Source organism: Dama dama, chromosome 16, assembly GCF_033118175.1.
Source record: "Dama dama isolate Ldn47 chromosome 16, ASM3311817v1, whole genome shotgun sequence".
Taxonomy (NCBI): Eukaryota; Metazoa; Chordata; class Mammalia; order Artiodactyla; family Cervidae; genus Dama; species Dama dama.
The window spans coordinates 21,276,825-21,303,234 of NC_083696.1; the positions used below are offsets into that span (position 1 = coordinate 21,276,825).

Sequence of the window (26,410 nt, forward strand, 5' to 3'; positions counted from 1 at the left end):
GGTGACCTTTAAACTCCCTTCCAACTCTACAATTTGAGGGTTCTATGAAACATAGGGAGATGGAGTAAGGTTTCAGACTGTGCTAGAAGGATCATAATTGTGATTTTCATTTGCATACATGTGAATTTTACCAAAGATATTTTTTCTTTTAGTGCATCCACAGAGCACCTGAAACATTATTTTGCATTTAGTGGATACTCATTAAGAATTAGTCTCATTAGACTATGAAATAGTTTAGTCATTCTCAATTCTAATAATTCATCATTTCTCGGGTTTGTGGCTGAGATCAAGTATAGTATCTGTTCTAAATCAATGCTAATAATTCAGAGTAAACTCTGTTATACGCTACTACCAAATATTAGTTTTTTTAATTTTGTGCCTTGAAAATTCCTTATGAACAAAAATGTGTAAGCAAAGGACAGAAGAGAGTCACAAATACTCTGATCCGAGCTAAAAATCACCTGGGGATGATCCTATGGAGAGGGCCCTTTGGTGTAACTTCAATCGTTTCCCCTTTGTCTGACAACAAATCTAAAATGAAAAATAAATGCAGGAAAAAAAAGGGGAACTGAGGGGTTGGGATGATGGCTGAGGGGTACAGGGTTTCTTTCTGGGGTAATGAAAATGTTCTAAAGTTGGCTGTGGTGATTAATGTACAACTCTGTGAATACACTAAAAGCCACTGAATTATACACTTTCGATGGGCAAATTGTATGGTATGTGAATTTTACCTCAGTAAAACCATTTTTAAAACGCAAAAGAAGAAAAGGTCTTTTAAAGCGTATTTGAAACTTACCTCCTTCTCCAGATCCAGAGCCATTATCTAAGAAGAAAAATAAAGAATGAGTATGAACACTTTTCCCAGAATCTCATCTTACCAAATAGTAAAATTTCTTATCAAAAATCAAACTGTGATATCCATTCTCAGATAGTCCCTTTTCTCATTTTTTTCGAAATCCAACAATTTATTCTTACATACTTCTTTTGTACCTTTCTCCAAATATAAATTCCTTGGATACATAATCTATACCTCATAATCTTTCTTGTAGCCCATTCAGAAAATACCCAGGTGCTTTGTACAGAGTGAAAATCAATAAATATTATAAAGTAAATGGCTAAATAAAAATAATTTTAATGAACTCACTTAAAAGGTAGAAGAAATGTTTAATTTTGCTAAAGCTTTAAAGGAATAATAAATAAACTACTTTTAATAAAAAGGGAGGAAAAGCTTTGGGTCTTGCTCCAAAAATCTTAATTAAATCTGTGGATAAAGGCCAAAAGATATGAATAAACCTAAGGTTTAGAAGAAAAGAACCTCAAGGTTGAGGTTTTCTTAATACTGATGAAATTAACTTCCTCCAGGAAACCTTACCAGAAAGAATCTCACCAAGGTGTCAGTGAAAAACTTGTTACTAATCAAATTAAAGAACCTCCCTCAAAGTTACCAGGCAAGAAACCAGTGTAAAATGTAATTAATTTAAAATATGTATTTTATAATCCTGAAAGAACCAACATATGGCACAGAGCATGTTGAAAAGAGGGCAAGACTGTAGCATCATCAGCCTGGAGCCGAGATGGCAAGTGGTGAACTTGACACTCTATCCAGCACTTTCTAGGGAGAATTTACCAGAAAAATGCATTTCAGTCTGTCAGATAGCTTTCGAGAATAGCGGACTTCCTTCACAATATCACTCCCATCCCCCCTCACCCTCAATCTCCCAAAGACAATAATCAAAGTCCCAATCATGGTAGAAACAAGAGGGACTGGAAAAAATACACATTTTAGATATCACCCATTTCAACACTATTTCTGCTTTATTGACTATGCCAAAGCCTGTGACTGTGTGGATCACAATAAACTGTGGAAAATTCTGAAAAAGATGGGAATACCAGACCACCTGACCTGCCTCTTGAGAAATCTGTACGAAGGTTAAGAAGCAACAGTTAGAACTGGACATGGAACAACAGACTGGTTCCATATAGGAAAAGGAGTATGTCAAGACTGTATATTGTTACCCTGCTTATTTAACTTATAAGCAGAGTACATCATGAGAAATGCTGGGCTGGATGAAGCACAAGCTGGAATCAAGATTGCCGGGAGAAATATCAATAACCTCAGATAGCAAATGACACCACCCATATGACAGAAAGTGAAGAAGAACTAAAGAGTCTCTTGATGAAAGTGAAAGAGGAGAGTGAAAAAGTTGGCTTAAAGCTCAACATTCAGAAAACTAAGATCATGGTATCTGGTCCCATCACTTCATGGCAAATAGATGGGGAAACAGTGGAAACAGTGGCTGACTTTATTTTGAGGGGCTCCAAGATCACTGCAGATAATGATTGCAGCCATGAAATTAAAAGACGCTTACTCCTTGGAAGGAAAGTTATGACCAACCTAGACAGCATATTAAAAAGCAGAGACGTTACTTTGTCAACAAAGGTCCGTCTAGTCAAGGCTATGGCTTTTCCAACTAGTCATGTATGGATGTGAGAGTTGGACTGTAAAGAAGGCTGAGCGCCAAAGAATTGATGCTTTTGAACTGTGGCATTGGAGAAGACTCTTGAGAGTCCCTTGGACTGCAAGGAGATCCAACCAGTCCATCCTAAGAGAAATCAGTCCTGAGTGTTCATTGGAAGGACTGATGTTAAAGCTGAAACTTCAATACTTTGGCCACCTGATGCAAAGAGCTGACTCATTTAAAAGACCCTGATGCTGGGAAAGATTGAGGGCAGGAGGAGAAGGGGACAATAGAGGATGAGATGGCTGGACAGCATCACCAACTCAATGGACATGAGTTTGAGTAAACTCCAGGAGTTGGTGATGGACAGGGAAGCCTGGCGTGCTGCGGTCCATGGGGTCGCAAAGAGTTGAACACGACTGAGTAACTGAACTGAACTGAACTTGAACACTTCATGGGATTTTATACAAAGTCTTACAGTGTATTCATGGACTGATCAACCATGAAAAATATCTTCTCTAAGTAGAGGAAAAGAAAGGATGAAAGAGCAGGAAAAAAGACAAGAAGGGAACTTGACTTATTTTTATTACCAAATTTTTCTCAGGAAAACTCTCTTTCCCTTCTATTCCATATACATTGACTAGGTACATATTATGTGTTAGACAACAAAGTAAAAGGAATAGGTACAAACTGATAAATAAGACACACCCAGTGCAGGAGATACTCACTACCAACCTTTTTTTCAACCAATGTCCAATTTTAATAAATATAATATTTCACCGCCTTCCATTAGGGTCATTTAAAATTTTGAAATAAATATATTGTGACTACTCTGATAATGAGGTTGAGTTCTTTCTGTAGATTAGATTTTCACTAGGCACACACCTTCCCCCACTCCAACCCTGGAATTATGACATCCTCCCTGGGCAAGACATACTACTTTCCTGTTCAGAAACAGGATCTGGCTAAAGGATAAACACATTTATCTGTGTTGGATAAATGAAATGAAGTATGATATGTACACAGACATATGCACAAAGCATGAACAAATCCTGCCAGGAGATGCCAAAGAAAGATTTCAGAGGGGAGAAAAGACTTAAGCTCAATATTAAAGCATTAAAAAAAAGGAGTTCTCAAATAAGCAAAGGAGAATGTTATTTCTAGCACAGCAAACAGGACCTACACCAGACTAGATAACAGAACAGAAACCCCACCCAGCAGATAACAAGATCAATGCAGCACCTTATAGCTCAGCTCATTCAACCCTCACTTAACTGCAGGAGACGATAACCATCTAAACCATGTGGGTATGTAACTGGGCCTCAGAGCAGCTAAGTGATTTGTGCAAGGTCATTCAGCAAACCAGAGCTGGAGTTAATTTAAGTTAGACTTTTTAAGCCTAGCGCAGCGCTCTTTCCAGCCTAACACTCTGCCTCCCCTTGTTTAACATTCATTGTTTATCAAGGCAGTTGGCATCTTAAACTCCTCATAAATGATGCATAATTAATTTGGGATTATAAAGAACTCCATATTCCTTTTTAGTTTCTAAATCAAGTCTGTGAAATATAATGTACCTAGAAAAGTATGTGAGAACCATATCAAATGACAGTCTACTGGCTTAAGGGAACCTAATTATTTAGTGTATGGAAAAGAATTTGGCCTTTCCCAAAGAGAGATCTGACCTTGGCCCGCAGCTTCTAGAAGGCAACTAACTGATGTTTAGGAAGGAGGCTGACCACATCAGATCTTAGGGTGGGGCTGGCCACGCTCAGTGTTCTTAGAGTGGGGGCTGACTCACACCAGAAAGACCAACCACACAGCTCAGAGCGGAGGCGTTGAGTCACCTGGTATTAGTGGACCAAGTTTGAGATCAACCACACGGACAATCAATCAGTCATGCTTATGTAATAGAGCCCCAATAAAAACTCTGAACACAGGCACTGTAGTATATAGGAAAAAAAAGGAAATGGGGTAATCATATACAGAACAGTCTCCACATTTACTGCTAACCTTCATACAATAATTCTATTATAATATCTCACCAGCATCCCTGCTCCCACATACAAACACAAATAAGAAACCAAGGCATTACTGTTGGTTTCTTACAGTAATGCCCTCCAAAATTGACTACTACCAATTTAGGAAGACATAAAGAAGGCTGAGCATTGAAGAATTCATGCTTTTGAATTGTGATGCTGTAGAAGACTCTTGAGAATCCCTTGACAGAAAGGAGATCTAACCAGTCAATCCTAAAGGAAATCAACCCTGAATATTTATAGGAAGGACTGATGCTGAAGTTGAAGCTCCAATACTTTGGCCACCTGATGCGAAGAGCTGACTCGTGAGAAAAGACCCTGATGCTGGAAAGATTGAAGACAGGAGGAGAAGGGGACGACAGAGGATGAAATGGTTAGATAGCACTACTGACTCAATAAACATGAATTTGAGCAAACTCCGGGAGACAGTAAAGCACAGGGAAGCCTGGCATGCAGCAGTTCTTGGTGTCACAAAGAGTCAGACACCACTTAGTAACAACAACAACAAATAATTCAGTAAGGAAAAAAGAAGTAAATACAAAAACTGGAAGGAGGTTGGTAACAAAGGCTGGCAAACAGAAAAGATACAAAGAGAAGAGCTTGGACAAACACTTCCTGGGATGCCACTAATGAGTTTCTACCATATTCCCCACTCCACCTCCCACCAAAATAAAAATTAACAAAACGGATCTCATAGCATTTACCCTCCCCCAAATCTTATTCTGCCTAATGTTCAAACTATAAGGCAAAATTGATAAGCAAAGTCTCCACCAAAAATAGTATTAAACATTAAAAACATCCTAAGAAGTAACACAGAAGTAATGAGAGAGACCACCTGGGGTTAAAAAACAACATGAAATGGGGGCTAAAAGAAGCCCTGCCCACTTCCCACATAATCATCCCAATCCACACAGCAGTCTTGGGTATAAACCTCTGACTGGAAACTTCATCTTAGTATGGCGGAACCATTTCTAACATTTCTTCAGAAGAGTATCACACATACCAGAGTAGCATGGGCCTCTTGCTACTACTGTTATCTCTTTCTGATGCTTACAAGCAGCCCTTCTGAGAAAGCATTCATTTTGGTACGTGTCCCCATTTGATCCACAGACAGGAATGTAATTCGTATGGCACTGCAAAAGAAACAAAAATAAATTCTCAGAACGAGGCATGAATACTAACAGTTCATTTCATATTCATGAATGCAATGCCATAGTATTGTAACACACTTCTACTAGAGAAGTTTGTTCTTTTATTTGGTTTTTAAAAAGAAGACCTATGCTACTTTCTCATACCTTTTTTCACATTTATAATGAAAATATTTTAACTATCAACTATCCATAAAAATGAGAATGAAAATCTCTATCCTATCTACATCATTTGCTAGCGATCCAAGGAGATAGTATAAGAGGAGATTCTTCCCAATGTTTGGAATAAGCACTAATGATGTAAACTATCCAAATTCACTTATTCAACACCTCTAGTATAAAAGGTCTCAAAGTAAATGCTATGGAAGACACATGAGCTCTGTTCTCTGAGACTTTACAATCTTATTAGAGAGCCAAATAAATATGAAATATATGTATGTGTGTATATATATATGATCGTGTACCAAATCAAAAGTACAGATAAGTATAATATCTAACACGTATTACTGTAAGACATAAGGTATTTAAGAAAGCCTCCTCAGAGAAAGTGAAACGTGAACTGGACCTTGAAGAATTAGTAGATGAAAAGAAAAAAAATGATACAGGTTTGAGAAATGACACTGAATTAGTATGTTTAAAAAACTTTAAAACTTCTATATTTCAAAAATATAAAGGATTAACGTTTTAAAATCTGGGAGATAATAGTATAACATGATACAAGTTATCATCACTGAAACAGAGCACCAATTAATACAAAATGGACAAAAGACAAATTTACAGAAAGATAACAAATGGTCAATTAGTATATTAAAAATGCTGACCTTTACTAACAGAGTTGCACACGAAAATAAGATGTTACTTTAACCTTATAAAACTGGCTATTAGACAAACAAAAAACTCAATTTAGTTGCAAACCAATAGCCCTGCTATAATTTAAACTGGCTCAATCTTTTAAGAATACAATTTAACAACACATTTTAAGAGTTCTAAAAAAGCAATGAGGCTTTTGATCTAGAATTACACATTTAAGGATCTATCTGAAGGAAAGTACAATAGATGAAAATTTATTACAGTCATTTCAAATAGAAATGTATTCATATCAAAAACATACAAGAAAAAATCTAAGTATCCAATAAGGTAATGTTTATTTTAAAGCACGCTATATATATTCAAAGAGTCATTGAGCATTGCCCTTTATAAGAATACTGTGTGACATAAAAAGATGATGTTAGGTGAAAAGCAGGTGATAATACCAAGTATATAACTTCTGAGAATTTTGTGCCATTTTTAAATGCAGTATCTAGTTCACAAAACTGAATGCAAATTTCTTAAATAATATGATAATATAAAATAAAAATGTAGCAAGAAGATAAATTATATATATATCTGAATTATTTAGAAAAATAAATATTCAGAGAGTAAATCCTGGAAGAAAATATCAATAAATTTTTCACATTACTTGTCACCATATTTTTTTATTTCCAAGTTTAGGATTTTCTGTTTTTCTCCATTTTTCTGCAATGAGCAAGGCTTACTTTCATCATTCATTTACTTTTTAAAAAGTGGTCAACTTACTTTATGAACCATAAATTTGGCATGCTACCTCAGGTAAAGCACTGGTAAAAACAATTTTTAATAAAATATTTTATAACCAAGTTGACTTGCTATACACTATCACCAGACTCCTACATGAACTTTAGTTAAAACTCAAATTTTATTTTAGGATGCCTTCCTATATTCCTCCAATTCTTCCAAGGATCACATTCCTTTACTCTCTTCCCCTAACATGTACACAATAAAGCTTACATGATGTCTGCAGGAGTCAATGTTACTCTGTAATTATACAAGGTATATTTAGCAACAACACAACAAAAAAGACCATAAGCTCCAAGATGTCAAATACAAGTCTATGGATTTTTCAAGCCAACTAACTCTTCACTCAGCAATGCTTAACAACTTTCTAATACAGTGCTCACAAAGGTGCTCATGCTCCCTAGCGGTGGGTGCCCCATGGAGGCATTTTTGGTTGTCACCATGACAAATGAAAGTGAAAGAGGAGAGTGAAAAAGTTGGCTTAAAACTCAACAGCCAGAAAGCTAAGATCAAGGCATCCAGTCCCAACGGTTCATGGCAAATAGATGGGGAAACAATGGAAACAGTGGCAGACTTTATTTTGGGGGGTTCCAAAATCACTCCAGATGGTGACTGCAGCCATGAAATTAAGACACTTGCTCCTTGGAAGAAAAGTTATGAACAACCTAAACAGCATTATTAAAAAGCAGAGACATTACTTTGCCAACAATGGTCCATCTAGTCAAAGCTTTGGTTTTTCCAGTGGTCATGTAAGGATGTGAGAGTTGGACTATAAAGAAAGCTGAGCGCCAAAGAATTGATGCTTTTGAACTGTGGTGTTGGAGAAGACTCTTGAGAGTCCCTTGGACTGCAAGGAGATCCAACCAGTCCATCCTAAAGGAGATCAGTCCTGAATATTCATTGGAAGGACTGATGCTGAAGCTGAAACTCCAATACTCTGGCCACCTGATGTGAAGAACTGACTCACTGGAAAAGACCCTGATGCTGGGAAAGATTGAAGGCAGGAGGAGAAGGGGACGACAGAGGATGAGATGGTTGGATGGCATCACCGACTCGATGGACATGAGTTTGAGTAAACTCCGGGAGTTGGTGATACACAGGGAGGCCTGGCATGCTGCAGTCCATGGGGTTGCAAAGAATTGGACACGACTGAGTGACTGAACTGAACTGATGACAAGAGGTCATTACTGTCATTTAGCAGATGGATTCTAAGAGTGCTCAAAGTACCATAAAGGAAAGGGCAGTTCCATACAACATACACACCAGAAAATTTCTTTTTTTTATACACCATACAATCTCTGAATGCATCTCCAGCCATTCACGTAGGAGCTATGGTAATATCATAAACAAATAAGACTGCTCTAGCTTCTCCTAGTAGTTTTTATTCTAGCACTCACCATACTTCTACTTTTTGTTTTCAAGCACTACTGGTACGAAAGTGCTGATGATGATCTTTTTAAAAACCCAAATATTCATTTAAGTAGATATCAGCAATGGACTCCTACATTGTCTTCTGGTATAATCATGTCCCAGCATTTACATTTTGAAATACTTATTTTATTATAAATTCCTTTTATTTCTCCTTTACATTTCAATTATACATTATATTGATTTCTTTAATTACGTGTTTATGTAAGCTACATTATCTACAAATTTCATTTTAGAAAAGAAATGGAATACAAATTATTGGTTATAAAAAAGGGTTATTAAGTCTGATAGGGCTTAGAATCTATATGGTAATAGCTAACATTTAACGAAGAGTTTCTATCTAGTAAATATTGGCTGCAACTTTAAATGTCCTAAACTAACTTAAATATAACAATCCTGCAAAGCACATGTGGAGAAGGAATTGGCAACCCACTCCAGTACTCAGCGCTTAGAGCCAGAGCTCTGAAGTCAGATGCTAAGTTCAAATCTTGGGTCAACCATTCATGTGACTACAGATTAGCACCAATGCCATTTTTTTTCCCTATCTGTAAAATGGTAATTATAATAGTATCTACCTAACAAAACTGTTATGAGGATTAAATAAGAGAAATCCATCTTTAGCATTTATATCTGGCCATAGTAAATTTTCAACAAACATTTGCTGGTTCTGCTATAGACATTATCATTTCTGAGTTTTAAGTAATTGTCTAGGATCACAACTAATTCCTAATTTCTAACCACTACACGCTCCAGTTTTTCAGCAGGATCTCACTATATGTCACTTGGTGGTAGTGAGCAGGGAGCTCGAAACAGACAGGCGATGTCCTTGAAATGCAACCTAACAAGCACATACCAAGGAGTGAGCACGATGGGAAAAGCAAACCTGCAGTTCCTTGGTCAGTCAGTTTCCAGGAGTGGCTTTTAGGAGCTTCTTATTACGCTATAGAAAAATTAAATGATTTGGGCAATTTTAACAACATGCATCTTCTGACTCGGGCATGACTCTAACTGAAGGTGTGCCTCCTCTTTACTGTCACTCTTGCTGGGGGAAAGAACTCTCCCCCATTTCTCCCCCATACCTACTCTTTACCTGGAAGAGTGATTTGAAGCAGTTTACAAAGATGCAGCAGTGTACAACTCTGCAGCCACATCCATTCAAGCATTTATTATGTACCTACTGTGTGTCAAGAACTGTGCTGAATACAATAATATTAACAAGGCTGTGATGGTTAATTTTAAGTATCAACTTGACTGGGCTCCAGGGTGCCTAGATTAAATATTATTTCTGTATGTATCTGCCAAGGGTATTTCTCGATGACATTGGCATTTAAATTGGTGAACCGATAAACACCCTCTCCAATGTGGGTGGGATCATCCAACCCACTGAGGGCCTGAATAGAAAAAGGCAAATGAAGGGAGAATGAGCTCCTGACCTTGGTTGAGCGGGGACCTTGGTTTTCTCCTGGTTCTCAGGCCTATGGACTCAGACTGAGACTTACATATCAGTTCTCTGACCCTCCGGCCTTCAGATCCACATTGGAACCACATTACTAGCCTTTTTGGGCCCCCAACGTGCGGACTGCAGATCATGGGACTTCGTGCCCATAACTGAGTGAGCCCATTCCTGGTAATTTCTTTCTCTCTTTTCTCTAAATATACCTTGTTGGCTGTTTCTCAGGAGAATCCTGACTAATACAAAAGTCTAATAAGAGGACAGAGTACTTAGCTAGAGCAAATACTATGAAACTCAGGAAAAAAGATATCAGCCTGAGAACTCCAGTCAGAACAAAGGGGAAGAAAGAAAACAGGAAAAGCCACGGGCATTCCTTTTTACATATTACCCAGGTTTCAAAGAAAAGATGCAATACTGATCATTTTTCTTTGTTCAAAATTAATAAAAGCAATCTTGTTTATGTATGTGGCAAGATGTAATAGCTCCTATTAACAGGCTAAACAAAACAATTTTACAATTTAAAATCCTATTATTATCTGTTAAAATGTGTTTCAATTATGCCCCCTGAAAGCTTGACACTGAAAGCATGATGAATCATAAGCAAGGTTGTTAAATGAATTGAAAGATAGTGCTAAAGCATCCACAGAAGAGTGTTTAATGGGCACATGAGGTCATTGTTCTTAAACCAGCAAGAACGGAAGTCTAAGTTGAAGAGACTTAAAAGCGTATAAAGAAGGCAAAGGAGTCAAAGAAAGTTTCGCTCAGCAGCAGGATCAAGTAACGCTGTAAACCCTTAGGCAGTTTGCTCCTGCAAAGTAAGTAATTTGTCTTTAAACATCTTTATATCCCCAGCACCTACCACAAAGTAAGCTCTGGGTAAATGTCTACTGATCTAAACCCCTAACTTTTCTTTTTCTTTCTTGCTTTGCCACAAGGTAAGAATACAAGGGATTCAGACAGATCATGAGAAGGTTCTCTAGCTGTTCAAGTATGTTAAAAAGGTCAAAAGGCTTTATAATCTTAGAGCTGCAAGGAAAGAGTTTGAGGATGAAAAGCAGAATCATGAAGACAAAGATAAATATAAAATGAAAATGTAAAACTTTATATAAAAAACATAAAATTAAAATAACACTAGGATAACGTCTTTAAAATATATAGAGATTTCTTTATAATCTATATAAACTAAAAAGTAACCATCTCTAAGGTATTTTAGTTTATATGGATTACATATATTCCAGGTGGCTCTAGCGGTAAAGAACCCGCCTGCCAATGCAGGAGACATAAGAGATGTGGGTTTGAGCCCTGGGTTGGGAAGATCCCCTGGAGGAGGGCATGGCGTCCCACTCCAGTATTATTGCCTGGAGAATCCCATGGACAGAGGAGCCTGGTGGGATACAGTCCATAGGGTCACAAAGAGTCAGAAAAGACTGAAGTGACTTAGCATGCATGCATAAATGACTTAGTACTTAAAGTAAAATACTGATGTATTAGTAAAATACAGAATATTTTTAAAAGGAAATGTAAGAATTAACAGGATGTTGCCTCTGAGAAAAGCAACTGGTAGTCTGGAGTGGAAGGAAGACATTTTTTCCTTATATAATGTTCAAGTTGTTTACTATGGCAAATACCACACTTTAAAAAAATGTATCACAATGATACCTACATCATAGGTTTTCATAAGAGCTTAAGTTAACTTTTATATATAAATATGTATAAAATATTTAGAAGTTAATGGATATAAAATGCTCAGCACAGTAAGCAGTATTATAAGAACAACACAAACAGCGTATTATATTTTATTAATATAGTATACACACATATCTTTACAGATCAACACAGGGAAAAGAAAATACTCCCCGAAATAGAAAGAATATGAAATATTAATTCACAAAAAATGGTAAATAAATCTATGGCACATTTCCAATTTCTCCAGTAATCAAATGCAAAAAGTTTCTTTGCCTTTCAGATTTATATAATTTAAAAGGACTGACAAAATTCACTACCAAGAGGCTGAAAGGAAACAAGCAGCCTGGTAACACCACTCTTGGTGAGAATGCTAATCTGTACACAAACATTCCACTGGCCCGACAACTCCACATCAAGGACTTTAACCTAAGGAAATAAAAAACAGTTGGAAGAGGGGAATACCCCCGGTTTTCCCCACCCAGGATGGCTAAAATACCCACAAAAAACCTGCAATCTTTGTTGCATGAAGACCCAGAGGATAGAATTCAGAGCAACCAAAGCCACTGGAAAGTGAGCGAGAAAGTCTCAAAAAGGAGAGAGAGAGCAGGGAGCCCAAATTCCGAGGCTGACTTCTGAACCAAGCACTCATGGGGCACACTCCAAGTGGACCAGCTAAGACTGAAATAAACGATACTTGTGTTGCTCCCCAAACAGGAAGGACAAAGTCTGCTGTTTTTCAGTCAATTCAACTGTTTCAAAAACGACAATACTCAGAGGAACGTAATTCAAACACGAGAAAACATATCATTCACAATGTGTAGGATACAGTCAGAATAAACAGGAAAAAAAAAGAAAACACAATCCATTCTCAAATGAAAAGGAAATCAATAGAAATGATCCCTGAGATGTCCCAGATGTTGAAACTGGCAAAGATTCTTAGAGCATCAATATCTATGCTCAAGGAAAATAAGCTTGTAAGGAATGAAAAGACAAGAAATCTCAAACAGAAACTATAAATTCTAAAAATAAAGTATCTCAAAGTAAAGACTCACTGAATGGCAGAATGGTGATGACAGAAAAAAAGATCAGTGAACCTTGATGTAGGTAAGTAAAATTTACCTAACATGAAGAACAAGAAGAAGTAAAAGTACATGAGGACTTGGTACATACCATGTACATCAACACCTTCTTTTAAGCAAAGAAGCCCACCTTAGTTACTGTCCTTCTTAAGAAGGTTTAGAGAGCAAGAAGGCAAGCAGACATAACACTGCCTATTTTTTTAATTTAATTTTTATTTTATATTATAGTTGATTTACAATGCTGTGTTAAATCAGGTGTACAACAAAGTGATTCAGTTATATATGCATATATCCATTCCTTTTAAGATTCTTTTCCCATGTAAGTTATTACAGAATACTGAGTAGGGTTCCCTGTCCCATACAGTGGGTCCATGTTGATTATTTATTTTATAAACAGTAGTTACACTGGCCTGACTACTGGTACATGAGGAACCATGGAGGGATGGGCACAAGGTTAGCTAAGCCACTTCAAAGGTAGCTATTGTCAATAAACCGTGGACTGTAAAGTCCCTTTTGACCAAGGGGAACATTTTTGGCTCGTCATCAGCATACTCCCAACCCCTTCCTCCTTTACTTAAACTTTCTACTTCTTTTAATGAAAATAATCTTGATAGTTAACAGTTTTCAAAAAGGCTTCATATTCAAGGTCTCTTTCTTATTCTGATTCTCATTACAATATCCTAAGAAAGGGTGGGAAATATGCTATCTACTTTCAGATGGATCAAAAACAATTATGCCTGAAGCTGTATAGGCTTTCTAGAAATACTGACTATCCTATGCTTTTATTCCTAATCTGTTCCCTTTCTTTCCTTTAAAATCCAAAATGGTAGGTACAATTAGAATAAGATCATGAATTTTAAAATTTCTAGTTCCTTTTTGTCTCATCAGAAATTCTGAATAAGGGACCACTCTGTGAACAATGGTCCCTGGTCGGGGGAACTAAGATCCCGCAAGCTGTGCAACACAATCAAAAGAAAAAAAAAAATGTAGCACATTTCACTTCCATTCTTTTTGCTTTTTTAGACTACAAACTCACAACTAAAAGAGCATCTGAAAAACAGAGATATTCGCACTCTTCATTTGAGATTCCCCCTTTCTAGTCCATCTGTAACTTGGATCTAACCTGAGGCAGTCATGTTCTTTGGCCTAAAAAAGATGGGACAGCAGCAAATAAGGGAAAAATAAGGGAAATAAGCAAATAAGGGAAAGAGAAACACCAGAAAGAGAAGGAAAGGGGAAAAAAAGACCAACATTTTAAATAAGTGACTCTACTGCAATCTGAGAGTTCCTTGGACTGCAAGGAGATCCAACCAGTCCATCCTAAGAGAGATCAGTCCTGAGTGTTCATTGGAAGGACTGATGCTGAAGCTGAAACTCGAATACTTTGGCCACCTGATTCGAAGAGCTGACTCACTGGAAAAGACCCTAATGCTGGGAAAGATTGAGGGCAGGAGGAGAAGGGGATGACAGAGGATAAGATGGTTGGATGGCATCACCGACTCAACGGACATGGGTTTGGGTAAACTCTGGGAGTTGGCAATGGACAGGGAGGCCTGACGTGCTGCGATTCATGGGGTCGCAAAGAGTCAGACACGACTGAGCAACTGAACTGAACTGAACTGCAATCTGTACGTTTCAGTGACAATTATACCTTACATTTGAATAAAACCTTTTTAATATTTTTTTTCAAGGCATTTTCACATCCTATGAGAGCCAGTCTGTCCTTATAATTCAAGAAAAGAATGGAAGGTACAAACAGTAGCGTTTCATTTGACAAGAAAGAATCAGTGGGCTGTGAACCCAAATTTCTTGCAGGGTTCAAGGTGTTTTAATACGTTTTTTAATTTAAAAAAATGTAGAATTACAAAATATGACAAATGTTAAAAGTCTTGAAAAGAGGTTTGATTTCCTTACCTGAAACTGACATGCACATTTCAAACCATCTCCATCTTCTTTACAGACTCCTCCATATTTACATGATGATTCATCACAAACTCTTAGATCAGATTCCCTCACATTTAATTCTGTAAAAGAGGAAAAATTGTTTCATATACATATGTGTGTGTCCCTTTTATCGAAATGTGCATATACAAATGAGAGAAAAAAAATCCTTATACCTTAAGGACAAGTATAAGTCACAACATACAAAAATTAAGTTCTACAGGACACAAACTGTTCGAGATTCCCCAAAGAAAGCTGTGCATGGTAATGCGCCTAAAATCACATAAAGCAAAGCAAAATAAAGCTCAAAATTTCAGGATTTCACATAATTCTCAAAAGGGAAATCCACAGAATTTTTTTATTTTGCCTGCCAAGAGCTTAAGACAGTCCTTTTACTATTATTATCTTAATAATTTAGATTATTTTTCTAGTGACTGAGTTACTTTTAAGGGCAGCCAATAAGAATAACTGAAAAAAAAAAATCTTGACTTTTTTGATACCCAGAATAAGTTTTGGATGATCATTAATCACTCTAGACAGATAAACAGTTTCAATTACAAAAGAATGATAAAAGTAAGCTTGAATTTCACACAATAGATATATACGGTATTTCACACCATAGGTATATATGGGGCATTTACATGAAAAGAAAGAGGTTCAAAATCTTCATAGATTTAAGATATTTAAATGATTGATGTAATTTTACTACCACAGGAAGCAGAGCCTATCAACAATACTAGTATTCTGCAGTCATTCTGTGCTTGTTCCAAGACTGTCAGTCTTATTCTGGAACGATCAAAATAATCTCTCTAGGAAACCTAATAAATTGCTTCCAGGTTAGAGAAAAGCTGCCAATCACATGAAACTGGGTGAAAACCACTACAAAGCCAATTTTCATATCCTCCCTACTGGGAATGAGAGCTACAACAACAAATGCACTTACATAAACAATTAACAAATGGTTGTTTAAAAACTCATCCCAGGGCCTCCCTGACGGCTCAGTGGTGAAGAATCCGCCTGCCAATGCAGGAGACACAGGTTCGATCCCTGATCCAGGAAGATCCCACGTGCGGCAGAGCAAGTGAGCCCGTGTGCCACAACTACTGAGTCTGTGCGCTCCAGAGCCCGGGAACCACAACAGAGTCTGTGCGCTGCAGCTGCTGAAGCTTGCACCCCCTAGAGCCTGCGCTCCCCAACAGGAGAAGCCACACAGTGAGATGCCTACATACCACAACTAGACAGTAGCCCCAGTTCACGACCACTCGAGAAAAGTCCACACAGCAACGAAGATCCAACAAAGCCAAAAATAAACAAACATTATTTAAAAAAAAAAAAAGACAACTCATCCCAGTGAAGAGGTGAATTCATGAGTCTGGAAGCAGAGAAGCCCAAGTTAGCTCCCGACTCTGTGGCTCAATAGCTGAGATGCTCTGGGAAGAGCACAAGACCGCCCGCAGCTCTAGATGGAGATGAGGTCTTGGCAAGCATCTCTCCTCTAGCATTTCTCCTGCAGTCCCTCACCCCTGGTTGTTTTCTACTTCTAGATTTCAAAGCAGGCCTCAGTGGACTGACTGGAGGCGGCCCTATTTCTCTATCTAGTGCAACGCGTCCTGGCTGACCATCACCGCCGCTCTCTGCCCCCACTGTCCTCAGTGCTCTGTAATATGTCTCTGCCATGTGTCTCAGGTCTCCCACTCCCAGCTGACCCTCTGAGGAACTGACAGTCTAGTACCTAAACACCCAAGGAGTGGACAGTCAGGGTACTTATTGGAGTAACCACCCTGAACTAAGCATTGCACTAAAGTAGGCATGTCTATGTAACTATAGGTTACAAAAAAATTTTTTTTTCTTTTCCTTAAATGGATTTAGGGTGGTGCACAGAATTGGATTGCTCTAAAGTTCAAGCATATGTGTAAAAAAAATTTTTTTAGAAGATGAGCAGAAACAAAAACTACAGGAAACTAATGCAGTTGTTTTGTCGCTCTCAATGTTTCACATAGTATTCAAGGCAGAGATGATCATCCTTCGATTCCTTTCACCTTGGCTCTGGAGGCTTTATGTTCTTGGTTTTCCTCATCTTCCAATTTTCACTCATTCTTCCCTGTCCCCCCTTAAACACTCACACTAGCTCCTGAGGCTCAATACTAATTGGGGCGGGGGGGGGGTGTTTTTTTCTGTCTACCTATATTCCTGCAGGGAACTCGCACAAGATCTCCAGGTTCCAGTTACTGTCTTATGTACACATTAGAACCCAAGGAACATAACTAAATATTCATTAAGAACTGCTCTGGAAAAGAAGATAAGAAAGCATGACATCTCTGCTCAACCACAGGCTTAATCAATTTTAGGGACCATAGAAATAAAAAGAATTGCATGATTTGAAAAATAAATTTTAGTGTATTTCTCTTACTTTTCTTTGTGGCTTTAAAGTTCACACTGGGTTCCAATGAAATCAGACATATCAAATGATAAATAAATTTTTATTTTGTCCATGGGTCAGGATCATGCTTTAAGACTTGCTATCTTGGCTTCAGATTCTTTTGAGTTGTAGTATTTCAACTGTTGTATTTTAAAAGCACAATGGAACTGCAATCAAGAGCCTAAACCCTCCCTGCCACAAAGATTTTCACACGCATCTGTTTGCATGACGGACCAAAGAACACCTTGGGAGAATAATCATTCATACTAAGGTGAAGCTTCCCTCGTAGCTCAGTTGGTAAAGAATCTACCTACAGTGCAGGAGACCTGGGTTCAATTCCTAGGTGGGGAAGATCCCCTGGAGAAGGAAATGGCAACCCACTCCAGTATTCCTGCCAATGGAGAACTGTCAATGGAGAATCCCATTGACAGAGCAGCCTGGCAGGCTACAGTCCATGGGGTCACAAAAGTCGGACACAACTTAGCAACTAAACTACAAGGTAAAACAGAAAAGCTCAGCCTGATAAACAATGTCTTGGTTGGACAGGAGAAGTCCAGGCAAAGTCTTAAATAATTGGGTGCTACATCATAGTTTGATAAAAATTAGTTTATCAAGAGTATCATGACTTTCCAGTGCCCCAACTCCTCACAAATTTGAGAACTACTACCTTAATGCAAGATCAGTACAGAAGGAATTCTGAACTGGGGTCATCTTCTAAATGTTATTTCAAGTATTCTGTTCAGTACCAGGCATCAGGAGGGCACTCTATTACCTATCAACGATAACGATAACACACCTGCCTTTCTGAGCCCCAAGTGGGAATTCAGCAGAAAGGATGAGTCATTTCTAAGGCCAAAAATCAGTTCTCCAAACAGAAATATTTTACACACAGATTCACTCAGAAGAGTGGATTTCAAACAGAAATATTTAGTTCTAGTTGCAAATGTGCCCATCATATAATTCTCTAAATGTAAAACTTGTCTCGATTTTCATCAACATTCCAAGGCTGGGAAACAATATACCATAAGGGAAGAAATCCTACTTACTATGAACGTGAACTGCCAGAACCCCCAACTTTTGGCACCACTAACTAGGTTCAGGCTGCAGTTCAAAATGAGATCCATTAGCATTCCAGAATGATGCGACTTTCCTACCACCATTCCAATTAAACAGAAGGTAACTGGGGGATGTTATGAGTTAGCTAGTAATTATGGGAGCCAAAAAGTGAATTAACTTTGCAAGACGTTATGACAGAATTGAGGGTTTCTCCATCTCAGCACTACTGACATTTTGGGTTAGATAGTTCTTTGTTGCAGGGGGTTACCCTGTTCACTGCAGGATGCTCAGCAACATCCCTGACCTCCACCCACTAGAAGCCAGTAGGACCAGCTGTAACAACCAAAAATGTCTCAACACTACAAAACATCTCCTAGGGAACAAATTCACCACCAGGCGAGATCCACTGTAAAAGATGAAATAAAAGGCTTCATGTTTAATTCTCCAACACAATCATTATAAAGAAAATGAGTCAAACAGCAGCAATCTGCAAAGTCTCTGCACATTACTACAGTTATTTTTCACTGCAACAGGAGGCTCAGAGTGGGTGTCCTCCTTTAAGAATGTCTTACCCTCTCAGCAGCCTGGCTTCTTTCCCCTTTCATATCAAAATTCTATCAAAGGTCAAAATCACTCTATTCTAAAGATCCCACACCTTTCTTTTTAAGTCATCCAGCTCTTTTCTTGACCTCTCTACTGGAGCTGACACACCTGGCCTCCCCCATTCCAACCTGGTAATCTTAATTATTCCTCCAACTAACTCTCTGACCACTTCTCAGTCACTCCTTTTTCCCTCTCCTACTGCTCAATCCACGTCACTCTTAGAATTTATCCCCGACTTAATCAACGCTCCAGATTAACCAAACTGTGCTTTTGTCTGTAAAACATGCCAACCAATGCCCATGGCTCAGTGAATCTTCAAGGCTACGAGGTCACTCTCTAGAACATTCATGAGTACTTGAGCTCCAACCAGGAGAGTTGCTCTTGTGCTTCAAGAGTCAGTTATGTATGTTATCCAGTCTGTGTATACCAACTGTATTCATTACTGTAATTATGTGGTTTTAACTCTTCATAAGAAAGAAAATAAATTTTCTATGAAAACAAAATTGGATGCTACAGAAAGACTTAGGACAGGTTCCTTTTTAAAAACAGCTGTTGCCTTAGGTGAAGGCAAGATAAAAATCTAGGTTTTTGTATCTGCAAGTCTTTAAATTCCTTTTTAAAGACATTAAAATTGGAATGTGTACTCAATGCATTATGAATGTGGTTTATTAAAGAAACGGGAAACTCCAGTTATTCTCAAAGAAAAACTCTGGGCTCTCTTTCAAAATATTGTTTAATAAATATATATATTTTTAAGTTAAAATGCTACATACATTTACAAATCATTTTGTGACTCCTCACTTTAAAAACTTTCTTGATTAATCAACTACCAGAATCTTACGGCACTCAGACAAGAGGGCTCCTACTATGTATAAAAATATTCTGTCCTTAGCCATCCCAGTGTAGTATCTCATCTTACTTCTTCTCTCAGCACTCTCTTCCACTCCCATGACTCAAGTCTTCAGAGCTGGTTTTCCCCAACCTTATTAAAGCCATCTCATCTGCTTTTGCCAGTGCTATTTCCAGTCTTCAGAGCACTGCTGAGCAAAGTCCTATAAATTAATACTTAAATAGGATTTAATGATAAGTATTCTTTAAGTACTTTACAACATGTGGAAATATTCAGTTTATCTCTAGGTGATTCCTTATTGAATGTCTTTCAGGACATGTTCAAACTTTGTACCATGTTCTTAAGAAAATTTCACTGAAATTTTCGTTCACTGAAAATTTCAGTGGGTTTATTCTCATTACCTAGATGCTAATAGTATTTAGGAAAACCTACACCCCAATCCAACCTGACATGACCCCTGCTGGATGGTTTCACTCCCAAAAGATGCCCTGTTTGTTCATGACACTGTCCAACTGTCTACATGACAGTTCCACAATCTCTACGCTGAAAACAGTGGAAATATTAAGAATATTTAAACGCTTAAAATATCCCACATCAGAAAATAGTGTGACACAGCCATGGAATATTACACAGCTATTTAAAAGGTTGTGTATATTACATAACAATATGGAAATATGCTGATGAATGTTAAGTAAGGTAGAAGATAAAGCTATACATACACCAATATAATGTATAAAAAAACATATAGGAAAATCCAACTGTGTTTGCACCAGTGGAATATGGATTTTTTTTTCTCTTTTCAAGTTTTTATACCAGTTATATTTAAAGAAGGGGGGGCTTCTCTGGTGGCTCATCTAAAAAAGAATCTGCCTGCCAATGCAGGAGATGCAAGAGATGTAGGTTCAATCCCTGGGTCAGGAGGATTCCCTGGAAAAGGAAATGGCAACCCACTCCAGTATTGCCTGGAAAGTTCCATGCACAAAGGAGCCTGGCTGGCTACAGTCCATGCGGTCGCAAAGAGCTGGACACAATTAAGCACGGGAGAAAAGAGTCAATGTGATTTCAAACAACCCCAGACAGTATGCCATACAAAGGACAAAGCATGATTTTGAGGGCCAATATAGGCCAGGTTCACAGGCTAGTTCTTCACATATTAGAGTAACATCACCTTCCCTAGATGTTGTAATGATTAGACGAGATAATGCATTAAAAAGCAACAGTGCCTAGAACAAGAAGGTATACAATAAAGATTCACTTCCTTTTCTTTCCCAGACCAACCTTAGAGATACCTGGAATGACACAAGTCATTGAAAACTGAAACAACAGATCTATCTAGTAAATGTTGACTTCAGTCTCAGCAAGTGAGATGAACTAGTAATTAAATTCTCCTCAACTTGTTTACTAAATTAACAATATTACATTAGTTATCTTCTGCTACAAAGATATTGGGGGAAAATAAACTGTGCTCAATATTTCATGATATAAAACCAAAAGCAGTTTACATTAATATTAAACAGTATTCACAGAAGAGATGACTAAAGATCTCTATGCTATATAAAATGAAAGAAATTCACATGTGCCACACAATTCATCTGACTCTGATGTTTTTCATCCAATTCTGCACACAACTGCCAAACCACCCTTTGTTAAACGCCATTCTGATCATGTCAGTCCTCCAATCAAACACCTACAGTCATTCCCTGCTGCCTATTTCAGTTCTAAAGGCCTGTATGTCAGGATGCTTCAGGCAAGGTGATGGGGAGGACAACCTATTCCAGGATAAGAAAGAAATACCCAGATCTCAAGCTCGGTATTAATGGTACCCAGGGTCTTTCTAGCCCTACCAAAGATCTCAAATTTGGACACTCTCTCCCTTACTCCTGTTTTTGACTAACTTGGCAAACCTGGGTGCTTCCCTCTCACAGATCCACAAACTGAAGCCTCCATACAGCTGCCAGGGGACAAGGACAGAGGAGTATTGGGGCTGTTAACAGGTATGGAAATTCTTTTGGGAGCGATGGAAACACTTTGCAATTATATTGTAAGTAGTAGTGATGGTTGCATAACACACTAAATATATTAAAAACCACTGAGTTGTATACTTTAAAATGCTGACCTTTATGTTATGTGGATTACAGCTCAATAAAGAATAAAAAACTTCAAAAATCGGATAAAATAATCATGTCACCTAAATTTTTAAAAAGATGAACGAGCAATATAACTTGCTGTTTAACAGGCAGACCCTAGAATCAGACCTCCTACATCAGCATCTTACCTCTGTCACTTATCAGGTACATAACACCTTAGTAATTTACCACTCTGAGCCTCCATTCCCTCATCTGTAAAATGGGGACAACAACAGCACCCAACTCATAAAGCTGATGAAGGATTAAATTAAGACGGGAAGAGCACTCAGCAGTGCATGACACATCGGAAGTGCTATGTTAAGTGTTTGCTGGTTTGTTTATTAACACCAGGCTCTGGAGAAGATGGGGGAAATGAGCATTCAAACCAGCTTTAAGAGTATAAACTGGCAGAACCTCTCATAGGAAAATGTAGCAATATATATGGAAATTTAAACTGTCTATATGTCTTAACCCCACAACTCTATTATTAGGAAATTATGATAGGGATAGAAGACAAAACATACTAAAGTGTACCTGCAAGACTGATAACGTCAGCTTTTTTATATAATAGCAAAGTGGAAAACAACCTAAGTGTCCACCCGTTGGGAATTAATTACATAAATTATTGATGAAATACTATGCAGTCATGAAAGTATGTGACAGAAATACATATACTGATATGGAAGGACTGAGATCCATTGTGTAGTGCAAAAAGAAGGTTATAAAACTATATAATTAATAGTAGAACTACGTGTAACCTTGTTCTGTATTTTCCATATAGTTCTGTATTTTCCATATAGTAAAACCATATAGTTATAATGTAATTTATATTTTGCAATGCATACATGTTTATGTAAGTATTTTTAACTTTTGAAAGTATATTCAGTATATTTCCTACATCAAAAATTTTGAAATATCAACAAATAAATCTAAACACAAGAAAACACCCTTCTATTTCTATTTCCTTTTGTTGTTGTTGTTGTTACTCCGCATAGCTTCTGGGATTTTAGTTTCACTATGAGAGATCAAACCTGGGCCCAAAGCAGTAAAAGCACTGAGTCTTAACTACTGGACCACCAGGTAATTCCCATTTCTAGTTCTATTTCTAACCACTATTCCTTAGTGTCTGCAATACCAAATGGAATGGGAGGTAGCCAGAACCCAGATGTCACCCACAAAGACAAAAACCTACAAAAGAACCTGCAAGTTATCACTGAAGAGCCTATTTTAACTATTTTAAAAGGACTTCACAAACTCTGGACATTATTATTAACAGAAAGAGTTCCAGATGTGGAGTTTTAAGTATTCGATTAAGTAACTACACGAAATTGGCCAGGCACTAAATCTGAGAAACCCCAGTTCCCTAGAGGAAAAATGGGTATAATAATCCCTCGCAGGATAAAAAAGATTAAAAGACATCTTTACAAAAGACCACTGGAAACTATCAAGGATACTTTTCCCCATTGGGTAAAACCATCAAAACCAAAACTTTGACACAACCCCAACCTTAAACCCCATTTTATAAAACAGTGAATAATCTTTTTTAAAAAACTAAGTTTAATTAAATGGTAATTAGGAAGCACTTGCTTCCCTCATAGCTCAGTTGGTAAAGAATCCACCTGCAATGCAGGAGACCCCAGATCAATTCCTGGGTCAGGAAGATCCGCTGAAGAAGGGATAGGCTACCCACTCCTGTATTCTCGGGCTTTCCTTGTGGCTCAGCTGGTAAAGAATCCGGCTGCTATGTGGGAGGCCTGGGTTCGACCCCTGGGTTGTGAAGATCCCCTGGAGAAGGGAAACACTACCCACTCCAGTATTCAGGCCTGGAGAATTCCATGGACTGTATAGTCCATGGGGTCGCAAAGAGTCAGACACGACTGAGTGACTTTCACTAACTCAGGAAGCACTTATGGTCTGACCTTGAAGGAAACAATAGTAAATATAATTGCACAGCCTAAGAAACATCTCAAACCACTTTAGAGAGAGAAAAAAATCTATGAAAAAAAATAATAAAGACTGAGCTGACATGTGAACAATAGAGATGCTAAATATACAACAAGGCCATGAACAACAGAACTGAAACAGAAATATCATCAGTTTAGATTCACTTGTAAAATAATATTATACAAAAGCTGACAAAAAAATAAGCTGAATTTAAAATTCCAAAAGATCTGATCTGTGAACAGTAGTGACTCCCGGTTAAACAGAATATGCCAAAGCAAACATTAACATCGAGAAAAAAGTTCAGGGGATTCCCTGGTGGTCCAGTGGCTAAGACTGCACTCCCAATACAGGGGGCCGGAGTTCGATCCCTGGTCAGGGAACTAGACCCCACATGCCACAACTAAGAGCCTATGCAGCCAAATAAAAATAAATATTTTTTTAAAAAAAAGAAAAAAGTTCAAACTTTTTTGGCATAAATGAAATAATTTCAGCACAAACATTAACAAGATACATTAAGAGGAGAATGACAATCATCACAGATGTCTCTGTACTTTTTATCATATTCCTCAAATTTCTTCCATCAAACAAATACTACTTTTATAATAAAGAAAAAAAGGTGTGGGGTTTTTTCCTTTTCCTTTTTTTAATCATGGAAAAGACTCAGAGAGTATTTGCACAAAAAAATGGGAGGAATGGAGTCATGGTTGAGAACATAATACCTGCCAAAGTTTCTGAAGGCAGAAGAATATGTTAAGAACTTTAGAACCTGAAATGACTTATCAAAAAATGATGAAACTACTGAGCCATGAAAAATACATGACACTTGTAAAAAAGGAATAGATTCAAAGAGTAACAAAAGATTAACAGTAAATCATCTAATAAAGTAAAAGCAAATAGTGGGAGAGTTTTAAGAATTAAACACAGAATTTCACAGTGTGTAAGAAGAGTAGTATGCCAACTGCTAAACGTTTCAGTTCTCCCATGAGAGAAGCTAATAAGGAACTAATAGTAGGAATAATGAAAACAGTTCTGTTAAAACAATGTTTCTAACAATTCAAGAAAAAGGGGAGGGAGAGCAGGGGAAGGTAAATGGGTTGGTGTTATCTCCCAAACCTGCTTTTATAAAAACTGAAATTTACATGCTACTAAAGAAAGTCTAGAGATCTCTTCAAGAAAATTAGAGATACCAAGGGAACATTTCATGCAAAGATGGGCTCAATAAAGGACAGAAATGGTATGGACCTAACGGAAGCAGAAGATATTAAGAAGAGCTGGCAAGAATACACAGAACTATACAAAAAAGATCTTCACGACCCAGATAATCACAATGGTGTGATCACTCACCTAAAGCCACATATCCTGGAATGTGAAGTCAAGTGGGCCTCAGGAAGCATGACTATGAACAAAGCTAATGTAGGTGATGGAATTCCAGTTGAGCATTTCAAATCCTAAAAGATGATGCTGTGAAAGTGCTGAACTCAATATGTCAGCAAATTTGGAAAACTCAGCAGTAGCCACAGGACTGGAAAAGGTCAGTTTTCATTCCAATCCCAAAGAAAGGCAATGCCAAAGAATGTTCAAACAACTGCACAGCTGCACTCATCTCACATGCTAGTAAAGTAATGCTCAAAATTCTCAAAGCCAGGCTTCAATAGTACATGAACTGTGAACTTCCAGATGTTCAAGCTGGTTTTAGAAAAGGCAGAGGAACCAGAGATCAAACTGCCAGCATCCCTTGGATCATCACTAAAGTAAGAGAGTTCCAGAAAAATATCTACTTCTGCTTTATTGACTATGCCAAAGCCTTTGACTGTGTGGATTACAACAAACGCTGGAAAATTGTGAAAGAGATGGGAATACCAGACCACCTGACCCGCCTCCTGGGAAATCTGTATGCAGATCAAGAAGCAACAGTTAGAACTGGACATGGAACAAAAGACTGGTTCCAAATAGGGAAAGGAGTATGTCAAGGCTGTATACTGTCACGGTGCTTATTTAACTTCTATGCAGACTACATCATGAGAAACACTGGGCTGGATAAAGCACAACCTGGAATCAAGATTGCTGGGAGAAATATCAATAACCTCAGATATGCAGATGATACCACCCTTATGGCAGAAAGCAAAGAACTAAAGAGCCTCTTGATGAAAGTGAAAAAGGAGAGTGAAAAAGTTGGCTTAAAACTCAACATTCAGAAAACTAAGATCATGGCATCTGGTCCCATCACTTCATGACAAATAGATGGGGAAACAGTGGAAACAGTGGCAGACTTTATTTTGGGGGGCGGGGGGGCTCCAAAATCACCACAGATGGTGACTGCAGCCATGAAATTAAAAGACACTTACTCCTTGGAAGAAAAGTTATGACCAACCTAGACAGCATATTAAAAAGCAGAGACACTACTTTGCCATCAAAGGTCTGTCTAGTCAAAGCTATGGTTTTTCCAGTAGTCATGTATGGATGTGAGAGTTGGACTATAAAGAAATCTGAATGCCGAAGAATTGATGCTTTTGAACTGTGGTGTTGGAAAAGACTCTTGAGAGTCCCTTGGACTGCAAGGAGATCCAGCCAGTCCATCCTGAAGGTAAT

The 26,410-nt window shown here is 37.8% G+C and overlaps 1 protein-coding gene across 1 annotated transcript in view; it reads right to left on the bottom strand.

Annotated features, from left to right (window-relative positions):
• TMEFF1 (transmembrane protein with EGF like and two follistatin like domains 1) overlaps positions 1-26,410 on the bottom strand; it is a 90,784-nt gene that overhangs the window by 50,194 nt on the left and 14,180 nt on the right. The window contains exons 2-4 of the mRNA XM_061163533.1: positions 14,797-14,906; positions 5,499-5,628; positions 797-823 (exon numbers count right to left, since the gene is read on the bottom strand). Coding sequence (XP_061019516.1) covers positions 797-823; positions 5,499-5,628; positions 14,797-14,906 — 267 coding nt within the window. The remainder of the gene's footprint in view (positions 1-796; positions 824-5,498; positions 5,629-14,796; positions 14,907-26,410) is intronic.